At 40.2% G+C, this 20,914-nt stretch overlaps 2 protein-coding genes across 2 annotated transcripts; both read right to left on the bottom strand.

Moving 5' to 3' along the window:
- Positions 1 to 255: 255 nt before the first annotated feature.
- LOC140334732 (olfactory receptor 1G1-like) lies at positions 256 to 1,176 on the bottom strand. Its single transcript, XM_072416971.1, has one exon. The coding sequence runs from the start codon at positions 1,174 to 1,176 to the stop codon at positions 256 to 258; it is 921 nt and encodes a 306-aa protein (XP_072273072.1).
- A 9,666-nt stretch (positions 1,177 to 10,842) lies between these two features.
- Positions 10,843 to 11,766, bottom strand: LOC140334731 (olfactory receptor 8D1-like). The gene has a single exon (XM_072416970.1). It carries the CDS (start codon positions 11,764 to 11,766, stop codon positions 10,843 to 10,845), a length of 924 nt encoding a protein of 307 aa, XP_072273071.1.
- Between the last annotated feature and the right edge of the window lie 9,148 nt (positions 11,767 to 20,914).

The raw sequence follows: 20,914 nt of genomic DNA, 5'->3' as shown, positions 1-20,914 counted from the left end.
AACATAATAGACCTAATGAAGGTGAGACATTAAAAAGGAGGGCTAGGATGGGGTGGAAGTGGGATCAATCGATTCCTGGCCTAATTAGTAATTTTATATTTTAGAAAATCAAAATGAAAAAAAAAACCTTTGGAACTAAAAGCATGCAAATGGGAATCATTTATGCAAGATATATCCATTGTTAAGGAAAATTTAATTTCACCAACTTAACTGTCTATATTTAATTAGTAAATTAACTCCATTGTCTTGTAAGTATTATGACAAAAATTTCTGCAAAGAGTTATTTAGTTGTTTGTTTCGTAGACTGTATATGAGAGGGTTCAACATGGGGACCACTGTGGTGTAGAACACGGTTAGGATCTGTTCCAGTATGTCATATTGGTCTGATGGTGGCATCATATACACCGATACACCTGATCCATAGTAGATGGCCATGACTATTAGGTGGGATGAGCAGGTGGAGAAGGTTTTTCTTCTGCCATCCTTGGATTTAATACGTAATATCACCTTAATAATCTTTAAATATGACATGAAGTTGCAAACAACTGGAAGAAACCCAAATAATAAAAAATCTACATACATTACAATATAAAACATTTTAGTTCCACTACAAGAAATGTTGAGCAGAGCTTTGGCATCACAGAAAAAATGGTGAATCGTAAATGTTGAACAGAAGACCAATTTCAAAATGGAACAGATAAATAAAGATGAACCTAAAGAACCACAGATCCAGGTAATCATTATTATTAACATGCAAATGTTCTTGTTAAGTATACGGTGATAATCTAAAGGGTAACAAATTGCAACATATCGATCAAATGCCATTGTAAATATAACCATGACCTCAGTAATGTCTGCTAGAAAAAAAAAATACATCTGGATAAAGCATTGTGTAAAGGATATGGTGTTATTCCCAGAGAATAGGATGTAGAGGAGTTTTGGAACAGTAATAGTTGTAAAACATAGATCAGTAATGGACAAGTTACAGAGAAATAGATACATTGGGGTGTGCAAATGGAGATCCACACATATCACTGTAATGATAATGAAGTTTACCAGAATCCCAATCAAATAGATTAATAAAAAGAGGACAGAGTTCAATATAAACAGTTTATTGCCAGCATTCACAAAGAATGGTAAAATGTGGAATACATGTATAGATGTATTGCTTTCCATGGATTATTATTATTATTATTCTTTAATAGAAATACACCCAGGTTTTCCCATGGTAGTCGATCTTCTCCAGTCTTGGTGAGCTTTAATAAATCATTGTGAGAATGCTTTTATTTTCATTTGCAGAAGGGACAGGCTAATTGTGCCCTAGGTTTATACTTGAGTCAAAACAAGTAATCTGTATCCCAGTAAAATAAGTACCTGGGTTTTCATTCAGAAAGGTGTATATTCAAGTAAATACAGTTGTAGGATTTTTCGGTTAGGGCCAAATAATATGTATGTTTTTGTTATTAGGATTAAAGTTGTGGGTTGTACATATGTAGAGATGTACATATGTATGGGGATCTATCTATATCTGTATCTATACACTATCATACAACATGCCTTGCTGAGTATATGGTTAAAGTAGAGTTTAATAATTTTAGAGGGCTATTATACAGGTGGTGCCAAGGTAAAAAGCCTTACTGCCAAATGTGTAGATACACCAACTTCTCCTGTTACCAGCTCCTCTGATGGTCTCTTCGCCCAGCTTTACCGGTGAAAGTGTATTCTCTCCAGCCTTGGAAAGCTTTAATAAATCAAAACCCTAACATTTGCTATGTGCATTGCATTTGTACTTTTGTTATTCCCTGTATGTTGGTCTCTGTGAAGTATATAATTTTTTTATGCAGTTGATTTGTGGATTTCTTTGCTGAAGAATTTAAAGGAGGAATTAATAAACATTAAAATAACTAAACATAAAAATGTTGACATCATTATAATTTTCTTTATACAAATTGCTTTACATGGTATTTAGTGTTGGTGTTCGAATTCGGGACGTCTTATATTCAACCCGAATATGGCTGTTCGAATTCGGGTAGACCCGACCTGAAAAACACGTGGTTCGCAGGCTTGAATCCGGCCCTCCCACAGTGATTAGAGACCTCCCCCATAATGCCCATGGCCCTCCAATAAGAGCAGGGATCCTCTCTTCTATCTTTGTGATGGCAGGCAGCCGATTGGCTGTGTGTCACCACATGCCACACAGGCAGCCATTGGCCTATGTAAGGCCAGGGCTTGCCTGCATTTACCACTCCTGACAGATCTGCTAGCAGACACAACCTCTCTGTGTTGCTGGCAGTGTCAAAGTAAAATAAAATTGCTGTAGTTAGATTTGTGTCACTATTAGGCAGATAGATAATTGGATTGTACTGTATTGCTTCAGTCCTGTAATCTACTCTACTCAGATAGGTAGAGTGTTTAACTGTTAGCCATATAGATAGATAGATAGTCAGTCAGTGTGTTACATACAGGCAGTCACATTTTTATACTGTGCTGCATATTACAAACGTCACCGCAAAAGCAAAGTGCCGCATACAACACACAGCACACTTGCATTCTTTTGTGTAAATCCCTCCCCGCTTACTGTAATAATTTATACTTTGTAAAGCAAATTAACATTTTAACTATGTCTAGCCAAGGAGGAAGGGGCAGCTTTGCCAGGAATGGCAAGGAAAGCACTATGGGTTGGTTTTTAACTGCAGAACCGAGAGCATGAAGCCAGCCGGACCTTAGGACATTTTAGCTCTGCTGTTGGTGGTGTACGCCCATTATTACCGCGCGTTGAACAACAGGTAGTAGAGTACATGACCCAGCCTGGGTCAAGTGATTGAACCCCCTTTTCCTCCCATTCCCCGACACAGGCCTCACAGAGGTCCCAAACTATAGCTCCTGATACACCTCTTCCTCCTACTTCTCCCTCCTCATCTGGAAAGTCTTGTGTAGAGCAGAATGAATATGAGTACATAGAGAAGTTCCACTGAGGGGTTAGAGAGGCAGAGCTGGACGCATTCCTTGAAAACGCACAGTTGTTTGAGTCATCTGACGAAGTGAGTCAGTTCGCAGGCTTTCCCTCTACTTTTCACCCCAACTCTCTGAGCCACACGAGCCACTTTAAACTGGCTTCAAAAGGCCGCGTCTTCCTGTCGGCACATATAGGGAAACTGTCTCTTCTAATGATGATGATGTCCTTAATCTGACATGGAGTGAACAAGAAGATCATCATAGGCAGGAAGAGGAGGAGGATGAAGAAGAGGAGGAGGTTGCAGAGCTCCCTCAAACGGGGAGAGGGAGGAAGAGGGTAAAAGCTGCCCACACTCTGCAGTCTTCACGTACCAGTCAGGCAATTCATAGTTGTCTATCGTCGGCAGCTGTCTCCACAGGCGTGCCTCAATAATCGCGGATCGCCACCATTAGAACCAGCTCCACATCACCTTTTGGCCCAATTCGATGTTCGCCCATGTAGGCATTTTTTAGTGTCCATAGTGATGACAACACTATGGTCATCTGCAAACTGTGTGCTCAGCAACCAGGCAAAAACCCAACAAACTTTGAACAAGTTGAATGAGAACACATTTAAAAAGCCACCACCTGGTAACCTGGTGGGAACACCCGGGCAAAGCACAGAGCTCTGTACGTCCACCTCGGCCCCAGAAGCAAGCTCAAGCTGCTGGATCTTCCTCTGCTGTCTTTCATCCTTCGGCCACCAAAGGTCCCTGTGCTGCTGCCAGCAATTTAAGTGGAGGATGTAGCTGAGCATTACAGTTTTCAGGCTCCACCAGCGGTGAGGAGGAGCTCCAACGCAGATCAGCTGGTGTTTGTCACATTTCTAGCAGTCAAGACCAGGCATCATTGCCATCCCCCATACCTTCTACCAGATTGTCCAATCTTTCTGTGGTTAGCATTAGAAGCATCCAACCTTCCATCCCCAAGATGCTGGAGCTCAAGAGGAAATATGGTCCAAATGACCCCAAAACAAAGCTAATAAATGCAGCAATTGCACAGCTGTGAGCTCCTCCCTTTCCGGCTGGTGGACTCCCATGCATTCCGTTACGCATTCCTCTGCTTGACTCCACAGTACATAATGCCCTAGCGGCAGTATTTTGCACAAAAATGTGTTCCTGCTTTGCAGGAACACATGCAGAGCAATGTGTCCATGGCCCTGCAGCACTCTGGCAAAATGCACCTGACTACCGACAGTTGGTCGAGCAAGCACAGACTGGGAAGATATATTTCATACACAGCTCACTGGGTAACTTTTGTGGCAGCAGGGGAAGATGCAGCTGCAGGAAAGCCTGCATACCTAGCTCCTCCCAGATCACATGGCCATGCAATCTCCTTCTCAACCTCCACTTCCACCTTCTCCTTTGACTGGTCTGCCTCAACCTCTTCCTCCAGGGATACTTTGCCGTGGAGACCCAGCACCTCCCATCCACCATCATCTGTTCACCGTCAGCAACAACCTGCAGCTTGCTATTTTGGTGCACAAGTCAGACGTTCCCACGCTATCCTGAGGTTGCAATGCCTCGGCTCCCTCAGCCACACGGGCGCAACCATTCTAAGTGCCATGTGGAAGCAGGAGAACATGTGGTTAACTCCTCACAGACTACAGCCTGGCGTGTGTGACAACGGGGCCAATCTGCTGGCAGCCCTGCGTTCTTGGGAAACTCACACACGTACCTTGCCTTGCCCATGTCATGAACCTCATAGTACAACGCTTTCTTGCAAAGTACCCAGGCCTCCAGCACCTATTGCTTTAGGACAAAAAGTTGTCAGCACATTTCCGCCTGTCGTACACAGCCAGTGCCAGATTGGTTGATTTACAGCAAAACCTCAATCTGCCGGTGCACTGGTTAATTTGTGATGTGGCCACTCGTTGGAATACCACATTTTATATGCTGCCGCGGCTCGCTGAACAACAGAAAGTGGCAGTAAATTACATAGCAGAGTCTGCTCGTTTAAGACGCTTACCTACATTACCTCACTTTAGCCCTGCACAGTGGCTGCAAATTGAGGACTTGTGCACTGCTTTGAGGACTTTGTGCACGTTTACAACTTCATCTCGGATATGCGTGCCTACGGTGGAGGTGGAAGAGGATGAGGATGAGGAGGAGATTGCTGGCATGGGAGAAGGGACGAAGGAGGATCTAGAGGGTACATGGCATCCATCCACCCAAACACAAGGTGGCATGTTCAGTGGATGGCAAGACCAAGCAGAGAAGGAGGACGACCCTGTGCTGCTTTTCGACCCACAAGAGTTTGTGTCCAGATATCCCTCAGCTGTGGGAACTTTGAGCCACATGACAGCCTTCATGCTGGAGTGCAAAGCCAAAGATCCGCGCATACAGCAGATAAAAACAAAGACTGATGACTACTGGATTGCTACATTACTTGATCCACGTAACAAGCCTGAGATAGAACAACTCATCTTGCCCCAATACAGTACAGGGACAGGGACGTACAGGGACGTAAAATGCAGCACTACCAAGAATTGCTTTTAAGGGGTTTGTGCTCAGCCTTTCTGTATGCCAGCACAAGCAGGAGGGATCCGTATGGCAGTTACACCAGCCATGGCAGCCAAACAATTACCTTAAGCGACATAGTAGAGGAGGTCTAAGCCAAGCGATGCAGGCTTTTATTGAGCGGAGGAAAGCAGCAGTTGGCAATGACAGTCAGCAACGCTACTCAGTCATGGTACAGGAATACCTGAGCTCTTCTTGGGGCATCCGCAAACTGTAAAGCCAGGACCCACTGCGTTACTGGGCATCCAAGCTTGAGCAGTGGCCAGAGCTGCCATTCAGATCCTTGCCTGCCCAGTCGCAGGTGTTTTATCTAAAAGAGTGTTCAGTGCATATGGAGACGTAGTGAGTGCATTCGCCTCTCCGCAAAATATGTCAACCAACTCACTTTTTTAAAAATTATAAGGCTTGGATTGGCAATGACTTCAACACCCCCTCTGCAGAGCGCACTGAAGAATCAGCTACTGCTGCACGCTGACAACTTGACGTGTTGAGCACTTTCACAGCCTTCTGCATCTCCTTCTCCTCCTCCCCCTTGTGGCCCTCTACCTCTACTCTCAGGCATATAACTTGCAATGGAGCTGTGTAACCGGCTAATTTTTGTACGAAGGACGTCCCTCGAGGCCCTATGCCTCTATCTACTTTGAGGCCTATAAAACTTGTAATGGAGCTGTGTGACTGGCTAATTTTGTATGGAGCTTTTCCCCCTTGGGGCCCTCTGCCTCCATCTATTGTGAGGCCTATATCACTTCTTGTAACAAAGCTGTGTAACTGGCTAATTTTTGTATGGAGGACCTCCCTCAGGGTCCACTGCCTCTATCTACTTTGAGGTCCATATAACTTGTAATAGGGCTGTGTGACTGGCTAACTTTTGTACAGAGCTTCTCCCCCTTGGGGCCCTCTGCCTCTATCTTTTTAAAGGCCTATATCCCTTGTGACGGAGCCGTGTAACTGGCTAATTTTTGGACCGGAGGAACCCCCTTGGAGCCCCCAGAGACATTTTGTGGATGCATGAAATGATGTTTTGTAGGTGCATGTAATAATTTGACATGTTTAACACATACTCGCTTGGTAGAACCTTTTTATATTTTATATAACAAAATTGGAGTTGCAGCCATGTCGAAAAGAAAGTACACTATCCAACAATTCTAAGGTTTTACATCTTAGAGGAACAACACCATGACGTATTACACCATGTTACAATTTATTTGTAAGGCCCTGGTCCGGCACCAACACTTGCCAGATTCCAGTCGCCCAATCCAACTCAGTCTTCACCTATAGTAAGCCGCCGCTCAGCCTCGGGAAATCACTGGGAACAGGCTACAAAGCCCTAGCAGCCAATAGAAGCTCAGGAGTGCGATCAGGTATTGCTTGCTCATTACTTGCAGAACAACTCTAAATACCCTTCAGCTGCACAGTCTCAGAGCAGGGGATGCCAAGAGACAATTCCCAGCCAAACAACAAAAAAAAACATTTACCTACTGCTGAAAAAATGGTTCTACAAGTTTAAAAACATAGTATTTGTGCTACAACTGTGTGCCTGATTCAATAAAGCTCTCCAAGACTAGAGAGGATGATCCAGCAATCCTGGAAAGGATCTGGTCCAGTATTCAAAACATTTGCTAAGAATTAGAAAACTTTATTTTAGGTTTGCAAGATCACCCAGGTTCACTGATGAAATTGTATCCTCTCTAGCCTTGGAGCGCTTTAAAAAATAAGGCCATTTGACTCAGTAAGCAGCTTAAAACATTTCTATCATATGAACAAAGTACAGGTTTAAAGTATGGTGCCAAATCCAAAACACGTTCCGCACACTTCAAGCACCTAAATAAACACATAGAAAACCAATAACTTGTACACATAGAAAACCAAACACTGTGATGTAGAAATAAATTCCGAGGAACAGGCAAAGGGAAGATCATGTCAGGTACCAATGATGAAGGTTAGACAGACCTGAGCTGAAAAGCACAATAGTGAACCAAGGAACATACCACAGTGTGACACTAAATAATCTCCCAGAAACGTCATTATATGATGGCAAATAATGCCAGAGGTAAAGCCAACTGGCCACTGAAAAACAGCTTGGGGAAATCTGGTTAAAATGATTTGTGACCTAGACATCTCCTTTCCTAAACTTGGATCAGAATTTGCCAATCTGAGTTCCAATCTGAAAAATAGCACTAAAGAAGCTTCTGCTCATTAAACAAATGTAAGAAATGGTGGAATTCCCACTACTGGAAAAGGCATCAAAGTGTTTTTTTCATGGAATACGTCAAAAGAAGTAACGGAATTGCAGGATTTGTTTTTTCAATTAACCTATCAAAGTTACTTTGAAAATCCCTCTCCCTGCTGTATGGTAAGTTTAATTTTGTATCATATTTCTACATGTCCCTTAAGGCAGTGACTGGCTCCTCTGGTCTGTTTTTGATAGAAGCTATCATCTAAGGCCTAAAAATGGCACCAGAATTCACCAAACACCAGTCCCCCAATCTAACACCACAGTCTTCACCTATAGCAGCCCCCGCTCAGCCTCGGGAGACTGGTTAGGTCTCCCAGAACTTGGTGGATCACAGGACTTATTGCCCAAGGGAAGGTGTCTGTGGATGGGCCGACAGCTGACCAGGAGCCCACAGATAAACAGTACAAGAATTAGCAGGTAATCCAGAAGATAAGCCAAAATCAAACACAGGAGATCAGTCCACCAAATGAGTTACAATGTAGTAGTAGGAGTAGTAGGAGACAAGGATGCTGCAACTGCAGAACACTAAATTCTAGATCTCTTATGCTGCTGCTACCAGAGGGAATAGGCCGAGCGCGCTCTACTGCGATGAGACACCGCCTAGGGTTATCAGTCCAAGGAGCGACACCGGCATTGTACAAGATTTGTTTCATATAGAGTTTTGTGGGGTTCATCTCTATGTTCCGATTTGACAAATTTGTATTTTTGTAATCTTTTTATTGGGGATTTTCAAAAAAAGACAATATATGCAAAAAAATAAGGAAACACAACATATACAGCAACATAAAACCAAGGAAAATGCAACATAACCCAGCATACAAAGAACAGAAATAAAATAAAACCTTTACACATAATAGGACTAAAATTCTAGTAAGGAAATATAAACCCATAGGAAAAACAATGAAAAGCTCAATCCTATGCAAATGTTTTGTGCATTAGATACCATGTAGAATATTTAAATCTATCATTATTCTGCACTTGTTCATCTGTACTCAATTTGCTAAAATTAAAGGTGTGCAATGCAGTTCCCCAAATTTAAACAGGGTATTCCGAACTCTTGGCACACAGAAACTGGGTATATATGACCATTACATATACTAATACAAAATTATTTATTGTATCCTTTAGGTTTAATTTATACCTACTCACTTTTTTAAACATTTTTCCCATCTCCAAGCTCTAGACTAGGGATGAGCAAGTGAATTTATTAAATTCGGTCCCGCGGCCAATTGGACCATTCCAATTTGCCTGTGTTCCTAGGTATAGAAAATCTATCCAGGAACACATACTACTGGGCAGCAACAGCAATCAGGGGAGTGGAGCAGCTGGGTTATGTTGTATTTTCCTCTATCTAGGAACACAGTGTGAGGCTCATGGCTGGCTGCTGATGAATGAATGCAGCATGGGAAAAATCCTCTGATATTCCCACGGCTGCATTCATTCAAAAACTGAAGCCTCACTTTGAGAAGAGGAGCCTTCCTTTGCCAATCAGAGAGCACTAGAGGTTTTGAATGGAGGGACTTTTCCCCATTTACCTCTAGTGCCTTAAAAAAATTGGTAGAACTGTTGTGTACGGTATTCAAATTACCAAGAAACTGTTTTCTGCTCGCTGAGCACAAGAGAACCTGCTGACATTGTATTATAGGTATCTCTTACTCTGTAACACACTTTCCAGCACAGTAATATTGTGATACATTTGTTACATTTTTCTTTTATCCACTGCGATGTGATCCACTGCGGGAAAAATGTGAAAAATTTGCCAGTCAGAGTTTACTAGAGGTGTTGAATGGGGAGACTTCCAGCCAATCAGGAGACCTGTAGTTCTCTCTAATTGGCTGAGGAAAGCTTTCCTCAGCCAATCAGAGAGCACTAGAGGTTTTGAATAGGTAGACTTCTTCCCATTTAACCTCTAGTGCTAAGCCGTGGCTGTAATCATTGAGAAGAGTGTGCCCCCGGGGATCGCAAACAGGAGGATTGCCAGGGCTAAATGCAGCTCTGGGAATCCTGTTTAATTTCCTTGATCTTCTGATAGTTTCGCAAAATCAGTTTGCCCAAATTTCCCGGAACCATTGGAAGTTTGAGGAAATTTTCGCGAGACTGCCAAGGCATTCCCGCTCATCCCTACTCTAGAACACTCAAGAGATGACCATTTTTCCTTATTTCTTGCTTACTGATTGATCTTTGGTTGGAGTCCCATGAAGAGCATGAATAAAGTCAACTTCAGTTCTTTTTTAGCTTTCAATGGTTTTTATTCACTTTTTGCACAATAAATGAAAACATAACACATAGGGAGACAATCAGAACATCAGAAAAATGACATGTTTTGAGCATACAGTAAATCAGTAAAATAATAAGCTTAACAAAGATGGGACATAAAAGGGAGGGCTAGGATGGTGTGCAGATGGGGTCAACGGATCCCTGGGTAGAGTTGTGCAAGAAGCTTAGTATATGAACCACAGCTCTCATATATTGTTAAAGATAATTTACGTTCTTTAACATAGATTGTGAAGAAATTGGAATGTGAGTTTCTTTATTACTATCTGTGGCCTATGGACTTTATGTTATGGAAACATGAAAGAAGCAAAACTCCCACCTCTCATAGATGTTACCAGAACAGGTACGCATGCCAAAAGGTAACCCCATCAATTCTATTTTGGTCACAGATAAACATTTTAGATTTTCAACTATTTTTCCTTGGTGGCAATGGCCACTCTGACAGATTGTGATGATGGATCTCCTTAGTAGGGGCAAAATAAAAATCTGTGAGAAGCTACGTGTGAAGGGTTTTATTTATCAAAGTGTAGTTTTTATGACTCAGTCACATTATAGTGGACTTGGTCTGTATTGCTGAAGATGTTTCACTACTCATCCATGTAGATTCTTTAGTCATTTCATATTTAGACATTAGAAAATTAGAATTGAAAAAGCTGTTTGGAACTGAATGCGGATAACTACAAGCAAGCAAAATTGTGTTTTTCCTTAGATGTAATGGGAATCCTTTGAAAAGTGATTGAAGACCAAATTCACTAAACTAAGTGATATATCCATTTCAAGGTGATAATTTAGTCTACTAACTGAATATGCTACATTTTGTTAATGTGTTGTTAATTTACACAAAGAATTCTTTACATCTTTGTTTCGTAGACTGTATATGAGAGGGTTCAACATGGGGACCACTGTGGTGTAGAACACTGTTAAGATCTGTTGTAGCAGGTCATAGTGATCTGATGGTGGCATCAAATACACAACTGAACTGGAACCATAATAGATAATCATGACTATCAGGTGGGATGAGCAGGTGGAGAAGGCTTTTCTTTTGCCATCCTTAGATTTTATCCCTAGTATAACCTTGATAATCTTTAGATATGAAATCAAATTGCAAATAACTGGAAAGACCCCAAATAAAAAAAACTGTACATACAGAACAATGTAAAACATTTCAGTCCCAGCACAGGAAATGTTGATGAGAGCTTTAGCATCACAGAAGAACTGGTGAATGGTAAAAGTTGAGCAGAACACCAATTTTAATATGGAAATGGTAAAAAAAGATGAATTTAAACAACCACAGATCCAGGCCACCATTATTAATAATATGCAGATTTTCTTGTTTAGTATACTGTGATAATCTAAAGGGTGACAAATCGCAACATACCGATCGAAAGCCATTATAAATATAACCGTGATCTCAGTAATGTCTGCTAGAAAGAAAAAATAGATCTGGGTGAAGCATTCTACGAAGAATATGGTGTTATTCCCGGAGAATAAGATGAAGAGGAGTTTTGGAATAATAATAGTTGTATAACATATATCAATAATGGACAAATTACAGAGAAATAGATACATCGGGGTGTGCAAATGAAGATCTAAACATATCACTGTAATGATAATGAGATTTGCCAGAAATCCAATCAAATAGATTAGGAAAAAGAACACAGTGCTGAATATAAACAGATTATTGCCGGCATTCACAAAAAATGGTAAAATGTGGAATTCTAGCATAGATTTATTACTCTCCATGAGATATTTAAGAATGAAAATGCATTATAAGGGAAGAATTACAAAATAAAACAAATGGTAAACTTTGGAACAAATAATCCTGTAGATCTCAACCCACCTAAATGAAGTCTATGGACTCTATAATTGTTACATACTGAATCAATTGTGAAGTATAGCAATGCTAGAGGTGGTAAGGGTAAATTTTAATGTTTCGAAAATAACACACCATAGATATATTTACTGATATTTCTTCTCTAGCATTTCTGTTGATTACTGTATTGAAAGCAGGGACAACCATACTTTGTTTTCTAGGTTTATACTTGAGTTACAGCAGGTTACTTGTTTTTATTTAAAATATGTACCTGGCTTAATATTCAAATATAAGGAGAGATACATTTTTGCTGTCATGGCCAAATATGAGTGTTTTCATTATTGGAGCTATAGGTCGTAGTTTTATATAGGGTTATATACAGTTACATGTATCTATATCTGAATATACACACACACATATGCACTTTTTTGAGTATACGGTAAAACTAGAGTTTGTTAATTTCAGTGGGCTATTATGCAGATGGTATCAAGGTGAACAAGACTTTTTGCCAAAAACCTACACACATGAATTCCTCAAATAACCAGTTTATCTGAGGGTCTCCTTAATGATTGTCAGTCTGATATGTGCATAAAACAGGACTATTATACAGAATATGATAAGATCAGTATCTTGTAGGGGGAGATTGGGATTCTTGCCTCTTAGTATTAACAGTGCATGAATAAATCAATGTTCAAACAATCAAAAAGGATTTCGGCATGGCCACCATTTTTTGATGATACTAAAAGAGGAACCCAAAGGAACTCAGGGCAGAGACTACTGAAACCAGAGTCTCTTCGGTGAGAAGAGCATTGGCCACAGAGGCAATGGTCACATGGATAATAGCTATTGTCTAAGTTGGCATCAATTGTATTATTGTCCTTTTATTTGTTACGAGTATTGCATTTGTAGTTCTTGAACTTTTATTCTGCATATCATCATGCTTTTTTATGGCTGCCAACAGGTTCAATTATCGTCTAATAATTGTGTGGCTCTGGATCAGCCATACCACTCTGTTATCATTATTTAAGTTTCCAAAGATTTAACCTTAAGTAGTAAACAGAAGTAATAAGTAAATAGTAGTAGTAGTAGTAAATACCTATAGCAAATATTGTAGCAAGTGACAGATACATTTAAAAAAAAAAACTCACCATTTTGCATTAGCTGTTAAAGGAAAGGGCACATTGTACTACATGTTAATATAAAAAGGCAATAGTTAACATTTCCAGATTTAAAAAATAGTTTTTAAAACACAACACAATATTTAAACATTCATTTGGCCCTTTTCATTTTTTTTTTTGCCCCAAATTAGTTTTTTTATTATTGTAAGCATACAATAGTAGATAATGCAGAGTACCTGGTAGTACACATATTAGACTAAAACGGTAAAGAAAACCTTGTGGCTTAGGGATATACAGGTATTCTGTGTTGTCTGGTGTTAGGTTAGATGTTTAGTTCGAATATTTATAGTAGTTGATGCTTTTAAGTATCCAAAAGCACTACATTTTTTAATATCTGCTGTCTTTTAAAACTATCTGTGATGGAAGTTCCCCAATGACTGATGGATAGATGAATAAGGACGCAGCAAATTGTGGAGTCAGTTAACTTATTATTTTCTTTCAGATTCTGGGAAGACTTTAGAAGACTTGGAGGCAACCCATACAAACAGGGAGAGAATACACAAACTCTAGAGCAGCGTGACCTTCTGTAGCTCTTCCTGGGGAGTCATTAAATACAGAGTGATTTTTATACTCTTCTGATCTCTTTTCTGTGCAGTTCATGTGAAGGAAAGAAGCCCCCAGAGAAACAGCAATTACGATATACAAAGATATACAAAGATATACAAAAGTCTCCACTGAAATTGTTTTCCCCTGACAGAGTTTTTTCCTATTTCCAATTCAATAAATAGCTTTTACAATTCGATTGAATGTACTAAAAAGTGATATTGGAAAGTACTACCGATATAGGGAAGAGAGTTAATGGGCCTGATTTAACTAAGCTCTCCAGGGCTGGAGAGGTTACAGTGAATCGGGGTGATCCAGCAAATCTGACATGGATCTGGTCTGGGATTGAAAACATTTGCTAACAAATAGCAAATGGCTTTTAAGAAATCTATTCCAGGTTTGCTAGATCACCCAGCTTCACTGATGAAAGGGTATCCTCTCCAGCCCTGGAGAGATTTAATAAATCAGGGCCATATGTTTCCCTTACTTCCCTGATATGGATATCCTGCTAATATTTTCTGGAATGCGCAGTGCCTAACTAATCTTCAACATGTGGCTTGGCACCCAGACACTCTGCTCCCATTAGTTACCTTAGTGAGGAGTCCCTTGAGTCAGAAGTGATCTTGGAGAAATTCCGGGTTAGCGGTCCAAACTGCAGGATCAGTTACTTCAGTGGTCCCCAACCTTTTGGGGGTCGTAGACTACCAAGTGCACAGACTCCAGACCACGCATGCGCGGGGAGCAGTGTGTCACTATAAAGGGGAAGAAACTTCCCTTAGAGTGACATTGTTATATCAAATAAAGCTACCCATGAAAAAAAACTACCCAGGGGACGTGTACAAATTGGCATGTAAAATTCCAAGGGGTGTGTACAACTGGGCATGTACAATGACATCGGAAAGAAAGTTATAGCTGTGTGTATATGAATGCGGCATGTCATAATCTGCAGCCTTACATCTCTCCGAGTACAAACCTCCATATCTTCTAAACAGTATATCGTACTGACTTGAAATTTCAGGGTACACAAGGGACAGGGGATAAATTGCGGTTCAGATGATAGAAGCCTCCAGCAATTTGTAACAGGGTAACTTGTTTTGATGGGTCCCCTGAGCCTAGGATGCGTACCGGAGAGGTGGTCCCAGGCTCTGGCCGGTGCGACCCCCAAAAGGGGGTCCTTCTCCTGACCCCACTGGGGTGTGCATCAGCTAGAGCCACAGCCCACCTGTCAGACGGTGAACCAGGGCTTGGGGACCCCTGAGTAGTGTTGGTGTTCGAATTCCGGTTGTCCTTATATTCGACCCGAATATGGCTGATCGAATTTGGATAGACCCGAAAAACACGGGATTCGACTTGTCCCCATTCATCACCTGTAGTGCCCTGTATTCTTGGATAGAGAAACTCTATCCAAGAATACATAATAGAAGGACAGCGTGGCAACAGAGATTGCTGTTGCAGCGCTGTACTATGTATTCTTGGATAGAGAAACTTTATCCAAGAACGGATACAACTAGTAAAGGGCTGCAAAAGCAATCGGATTGCTCTTGCACCCTTAAAAAACCCAAATTCTCGCACCATTGACTTCCATAGTGTTCAAATTCGGCATTTGATCACCCGGAGAATTTCTCACTATTCGATCAAATAGCTGTCGAATCGAATAGTGAGATATTCAACCAACACTACCCCCAAGTTACTTGATCTGCAGCATTTGGTGAAGTTCAGAACACTGCCTGTGGCAGCAACAGCGTGATTTTCTGTAGCAGAAGTAGCAGTTCTGAATACAAATAGGCAAATTTAACAAGTCTCCCCTGGATAAGTAATGTGTGTGTGAGAGGGGATGATAATATCAGCAAGTGGATTTCTTTTTGAGTCCAATAATCTTTTGTTATGTGTTTGTAGGTGGTGACTTATGGTGGTACAGGATAAAACTGGTGGTGTGACTGCTTAAAAACCCACACTTTTACCCTTGGTATGGAGCTGCATTTTTGATTGACTGAAGTATGAGGGTTTTGTCACAGTCCCACTCGACTGGATAGTTTACCCTCTGTGTCACCAGCCCAAGAGGCAAAGATGTGCACAGGGCACAGAGTCTATGCAGCTACACCTTTTCACCAAAACCTCTAGAGAGGACAATGTTATGCAGGTGACTGCTGAGAAATAGGAAGCTGGTAAGGTGCCGTAACGTGAGGGAGGAGTGTGGTGAAACAAGCCAGAGGTCGGAGCAGGCGGCAAACAGGAATAGTCAAGGTTCAAGGCCAGAGTCAGTACACAAGAAGAATCAGCAACTGGAAACACAGACAGAAACAGCTGGGACCTGGGAACAGAGCGTAATGGAATTCCTTGTTCAGGTAACTTCTTGTTCTCTGTCACTTTCTTTTTATAGAGGAGATAATGAGGCAGATGGGATAATATGACCCACAGGTAAGGGAACCCACCACCAGAGGGAGTGCAGGGGCAACTCAGGTGGTGTTGGCACTTCTGAAAACAGATGGAGTGCTTCTGCAAAATATTCTGGTTCTCTGGGGTAAAGGGGCAGCTCTCAGGGGTAACATGACTAAGACCAGGAAAAGATCAGTGGACAGGATTCCTGAATAGGGCTTCTGCTTATGGCTGCAGAGGAATATGAGGTGAGTGGTACAGACATAGGAACAGATCCCCTGGGTTTACTTGAATTGCATGACAAGACCTATGCTGTCCAAAATAGGCGATTCAAAGCGTATGCTATTTATATATGTCATTTTGGTTTTTATTATTACATATTGTAGATATACTTATTGTGTTTTTCTTTTTACATATAGTCTATCATATTATGTTGTTAGTCCAGCTGGAAGCAGCTTAGTTTGTGAAACGTGTTACCACGTCTGACATGGCTATAATGAACATGTAAATCATTCATGCATTTGGTACATAATGTTGCTTCAAATGATCTATCATAATTGTTTCCAGTGACCAAAGAGTAACAGATGTATCCATATCCATTTGTTTTAAAGATAGATAGTTTATTGAATGTTTGGAACATGTGTCAGATTTTTATCACATTCTATGCCCTCACCGTGGAAAATTTCCCTGTACTTTATGTTAAAGACACACAAAAGAATCATATTTTGACGTTTCATATATTATATTCAGGGGAGGAAAGAGACAGACAGGCTTTTATAGGCAATGTGATAGTTGTGTATTTTTGTGAACACTTAATATGTGGTCCTAAAACTAACAAAGACCAACTATTTTACCCAAGAGTTACATAATAAAAAGTGAATACAGGTGACAATAAAATGATTTTGTCAACATACTAACTGTTGTGCAAAGATATCTCAATTACTGTTTTGCTGGTTAGAAAAATGTCTCAAGATGCCCGACGCGTTTCACCTTTTGGCTTACTCAGGGGACAGTTGAGATAAGTACTAAACATTAATAATAGAATAGATCATTATAATTTTTCAACTAAGTATGTACATATTGTTCGCAAACAACAAATATATATGTCTAGTATAATATATTGCAATTACATACATATAATATCACAAACTACAGTATTATGTAAGGGACAGCTGGGAGTATATCTCCGGAAGATTTAAATGACATATTTTTTAGAATGTATAAAAAAAAAAAATATCAATTTATAGGAAAATGAAGTGAAAAATAATAGTCAAAATTATTCTCCAAAATGACTCCCTATAAAGTTTGGCTGCAGGTAAAGTGAGTAGGCTGAAATAGGTCTAAGAGAAAGAGTGTATTTTTATATCCATGTGTAATAAATATTGGATAGTTTCTAATAGGATGCAAAATGGATGTTCACTAATGTTACTCAAAATTGTAGCTATGATGGGAGTTGGAGATTTGTTAATGTATTATCAAAAATATCAAGATGGGATATCTAAAGTTAAAGCACAGTAATATGTTAGTTATTCACTAGATGGTGCTATACTCCTATAGAGATTTACTATTATATAAAAATATTGTCCTAATGTTATAAGCACAACATGGCTCCTAGGATATCCAGAATCATTATCTATAAAAAGAAAATATAGATATAAGGATATATATATAAAAATATATAAGGCATATGCCATAGTAAATTGATTGTGTATAATAAGGCTTACATTATGGGTTGCATATCCAATTAATATTGATAATCCTGGTTCTGGGGTATGATTCCAGTGGATTTCCACCAATGCAGTAGTAATCAGCAGTAATGAAATGCCTAAAGTTAATGATGTAACAGGTATAGCCAGAGTAAATTACAAAAGGGTGAAAAGGTGTTTGCTTCAATTATCCATAAAAATACTATTGACATATTGTTAGCAGGTTATTATGTAGAAATCATAATTCATAATGTATTTAAATCTTCCAGGGATATAGTGACCCAGCTGCCTCTTACACAATATTGTACTTTGTGATCTTATATGTACCAGTAATTAATTGCAACATATTATATTAGGTATAATATATATATATATATATATATATATTTGTTGTTTGCTAACAATATGTACATACTTAGATGAATAGTTATAATGATATATTCTATTATTTATGTTTAGTACATATCTCAATTGCCCCTAAGTAAGTCAAAAGGCGAAACGCGTCAGGCAGCTTGAGACATTTTTCTGACCAGCAAAACCGTAATTGAGATAACTTTGAACAACAATTAGTATATGCTTGCAAAAAATGGTATTGTCACCTGTATTCACTTTTTATTATGTAACTAATTTGGGCTAAAATAGTTGGTCTTTGTTAGTTTTAGGACCACATATTCATATTAACTGTTCACACAAATAAACATAAATATCACATTGCCCACAAAAGCCTGTCTGTCTCTCCTCCCCTGAATATATCTTAACTTATCAGGCTAGGTAATATATCCTAATTTATTTATACAACAGTAGAAATCCCTCCTACAATCCAATTGATATCAAATGTTTCATATATTCTCACTTGACAGAATCTCTTCTATTTTACAAATTTACAAATTTGGAATATCAGTCATGTGAAAAAGAAAGCACACTATATGTAAATTCTAAGGCTTTACTTATCAGAACATAATATTAAACAAACATCTAGTCCTGAACAGGTCTTAAAATTAGGCACATACAACCAACAACACATGACAAATTACATGTAGCATTATATATTTACCAAACACTATGTAAAAAGTGGAAAATAAGACACCCCTGCCATTCCAATATTATCCAAAGGGTAATTAGCAGTCTGGTCCTGCTCATCAAACACATTGATTAATTAATTATCAGCAGAAAAACAAGGAAAGAGTAGGGGTCTTTAGAGCGCAATACAATTTATTTATACATACTTTATCAAAGGTATTTTACAATTGAGTCATACATACAGAAAGAACATATTTGTACTTGTGGCAAACCTCACCCTCATTAGTGCATGGGGTTTGAAGAGGTCTTTATACTAAGCATTGTCCATCTAATTTACAGAAACACAGGTAACAAGATTACATGACACCTTGTCATAGACCTTAAACCCTCATTGATGCATGGGTTTTACTGGTCTCATGTACTAATAGTTTAGTGGGATATTTCCAAGATTACAAAGGTCTCATATCCCCATGCGTTTCACCAATTAGGCTTCCTCAGGGTATTATTGAAACTGTGAATTTTGGTGTCCCCGTCTTGGTTAAACCACCAAGTAGTTTGTATTAACTGTGGACTAGGAATTTGCCTGTCCATTGCAGAATATTGGTGTGGTTTCTTTAGGGGGATGTTGGAGATGGTGTCTCCTTTGGGTAATCATTAAGTGCTGAGCCTATTGTGGATGTGGCAGCCTTCAATCAATCAAATGACATAACCACTCTAAAAGCAGAAGGTTTGTGTAAGGCTCTTGTTAGCACTAGCCCTCACAAGACACCAGTCCCCAATCCAACACTGCAGTCTTCACCTTTATTAAGCCCCTGGTGAGCTTCAGGAGACTGGTAGCGTCTCTGAGCACTCGGTTGCCCCCAGGACTTGAGCCAGTGCGCAAAGGATAGAGTTTGGGGGTGGGCTGGCAGAAGATCAGGAACCCACAGATAAACAGCACAAGAATACAAGCCAAGGTCAATCGGGGTGATCAATTCATCAAGTAAGGTACAAAAGGAGTAGACACAGCCAGAGTCAGGGTCATAGGCAGAGGCAGGTCCAGTACAGAAGAAATGTCAGGAAACAAGCAAAGGCAGAGAGGCTATAAGGCCCCAGCAGCCAATGGCAAATCAGGAACTACTCTGTTCATTAGTCACAACCTGTTGCAGCTGCACAGTCTCGGAGCAGGGGATGCGGAGCGTCCATTGACTTTCAAAGGGAAGCCGGGGTTGCAAAGGCTGACTGTCTGATCGTCCCTGCTGCGGCAAGCGACACCGATGAAGAGAATAAGCAGGGTACATTGTCCTGAGGTGGCCAATGGTATGGGCTCCTTGCCTAGATGATTGCCTCCTAACAGCTTGGCAATTTGTTGGTCTGGAGCATTTAGGTGTGTGTTAACACAATACCAAAAAAGAAAGACATCAGCAATGCTCCTAATAAAGCGATTGTTGTTTCCCATCAATCTGGGATGGATTTTAAGACAGTTACTGATCTTCCCAGGAGTGGACATTACAGAAAATCCACCCAAAGATCAGACTATGCAATGCTCAGTAGTATGCAATGCACCGAAAAACTCCATCTCAGATTCTAAATAGCATCAGCTTGTATAATTACAATGTTTGTAGCTCAGCTTCTACTCCCATTTGTGTCAGATATAGGCATTAATATTAATAATTAACAGGATTTATATAGCGCCAACATATTTTGCAGCGCTATACATTAGATAGGGGTTTCAAATGACAGACTACTACAGACAGTGATACAGGAGGAGAGGACCCTGCCCCGAAGAGCTTACAATCTAGTCGGTGGGGGAATTTACACACAATCGGATGGGAGATATGAAGTGGAAGGAAGTAGTGATGGTTTCAAAAGACAGAAGAAGATGGGAAGGCAAGTTTTAAAAAATGGGTTTTGAGGGACTTTTAAAATGAGCAGAAAGTAGGAGCAAGCCGAATAGGATGAGGAAGACAATTCCAGAGAGTTGGAGCAGCTCTAGAGAAGTCTTGCATCCGTGTGTGTGATGAGGTTATGAGTGAGTAAGTCATTGGAGGAGCGGAGGGAGCTGCTGGGGGAGTACTTTTTTACCAGGTCAGAAATGTAAGTGGGACAATAACTGTGGAGGGATTTCAAGGCAAAGCACAGGAGCTTGGATTTGATTCTAAGGTGAAATGGAAGCCAGTGTAGAGATCTGCAAAGAGATGCAGCAGAAGAGGAGCGGAGGGAAGGATGGATGAGTCTGGCTGCAGCATTCATGATAGATTGTAGAGGAGAGAGTC

Source organism: Pyxicephalus adspersus, chromosome 7, assembly GCF_032062135.1.
Source record: "Pyxicephalus adspersus chromosome 7, UCB_Pads_2.0, whole genome shotgun sequence".
In the NCBI taxonomy this organism is placed as follows: Eukaryota; Metazoa; Chordata; class Amphibia; order Anura; family Pyxicephalidae; genus Pyxicephalus; species Pyxicephalus adspersus.
The sequence above is the reverse complement of the archived record's forward strand: the minus strand, read 5'-3'. Positions and strand labels throughout refer to the sequence as shown.

Bases quoted from the DNA above. Each gene is read 5' to 3' on its own strand.
- LOC140334731 (XM_072416970.1), bottom strand. From the start codon at position 11,766: ATGGAGAGTAATAAATCTATGCTAGAATTCCACATTTTACCATTTTTT.
- LOC140334732 (XM_072416971.1), bottom strand. From the start codon at position 1,176: ATGGAAAGCAATACATCTATACATGTATTCCACATTTTACCATTCTTT.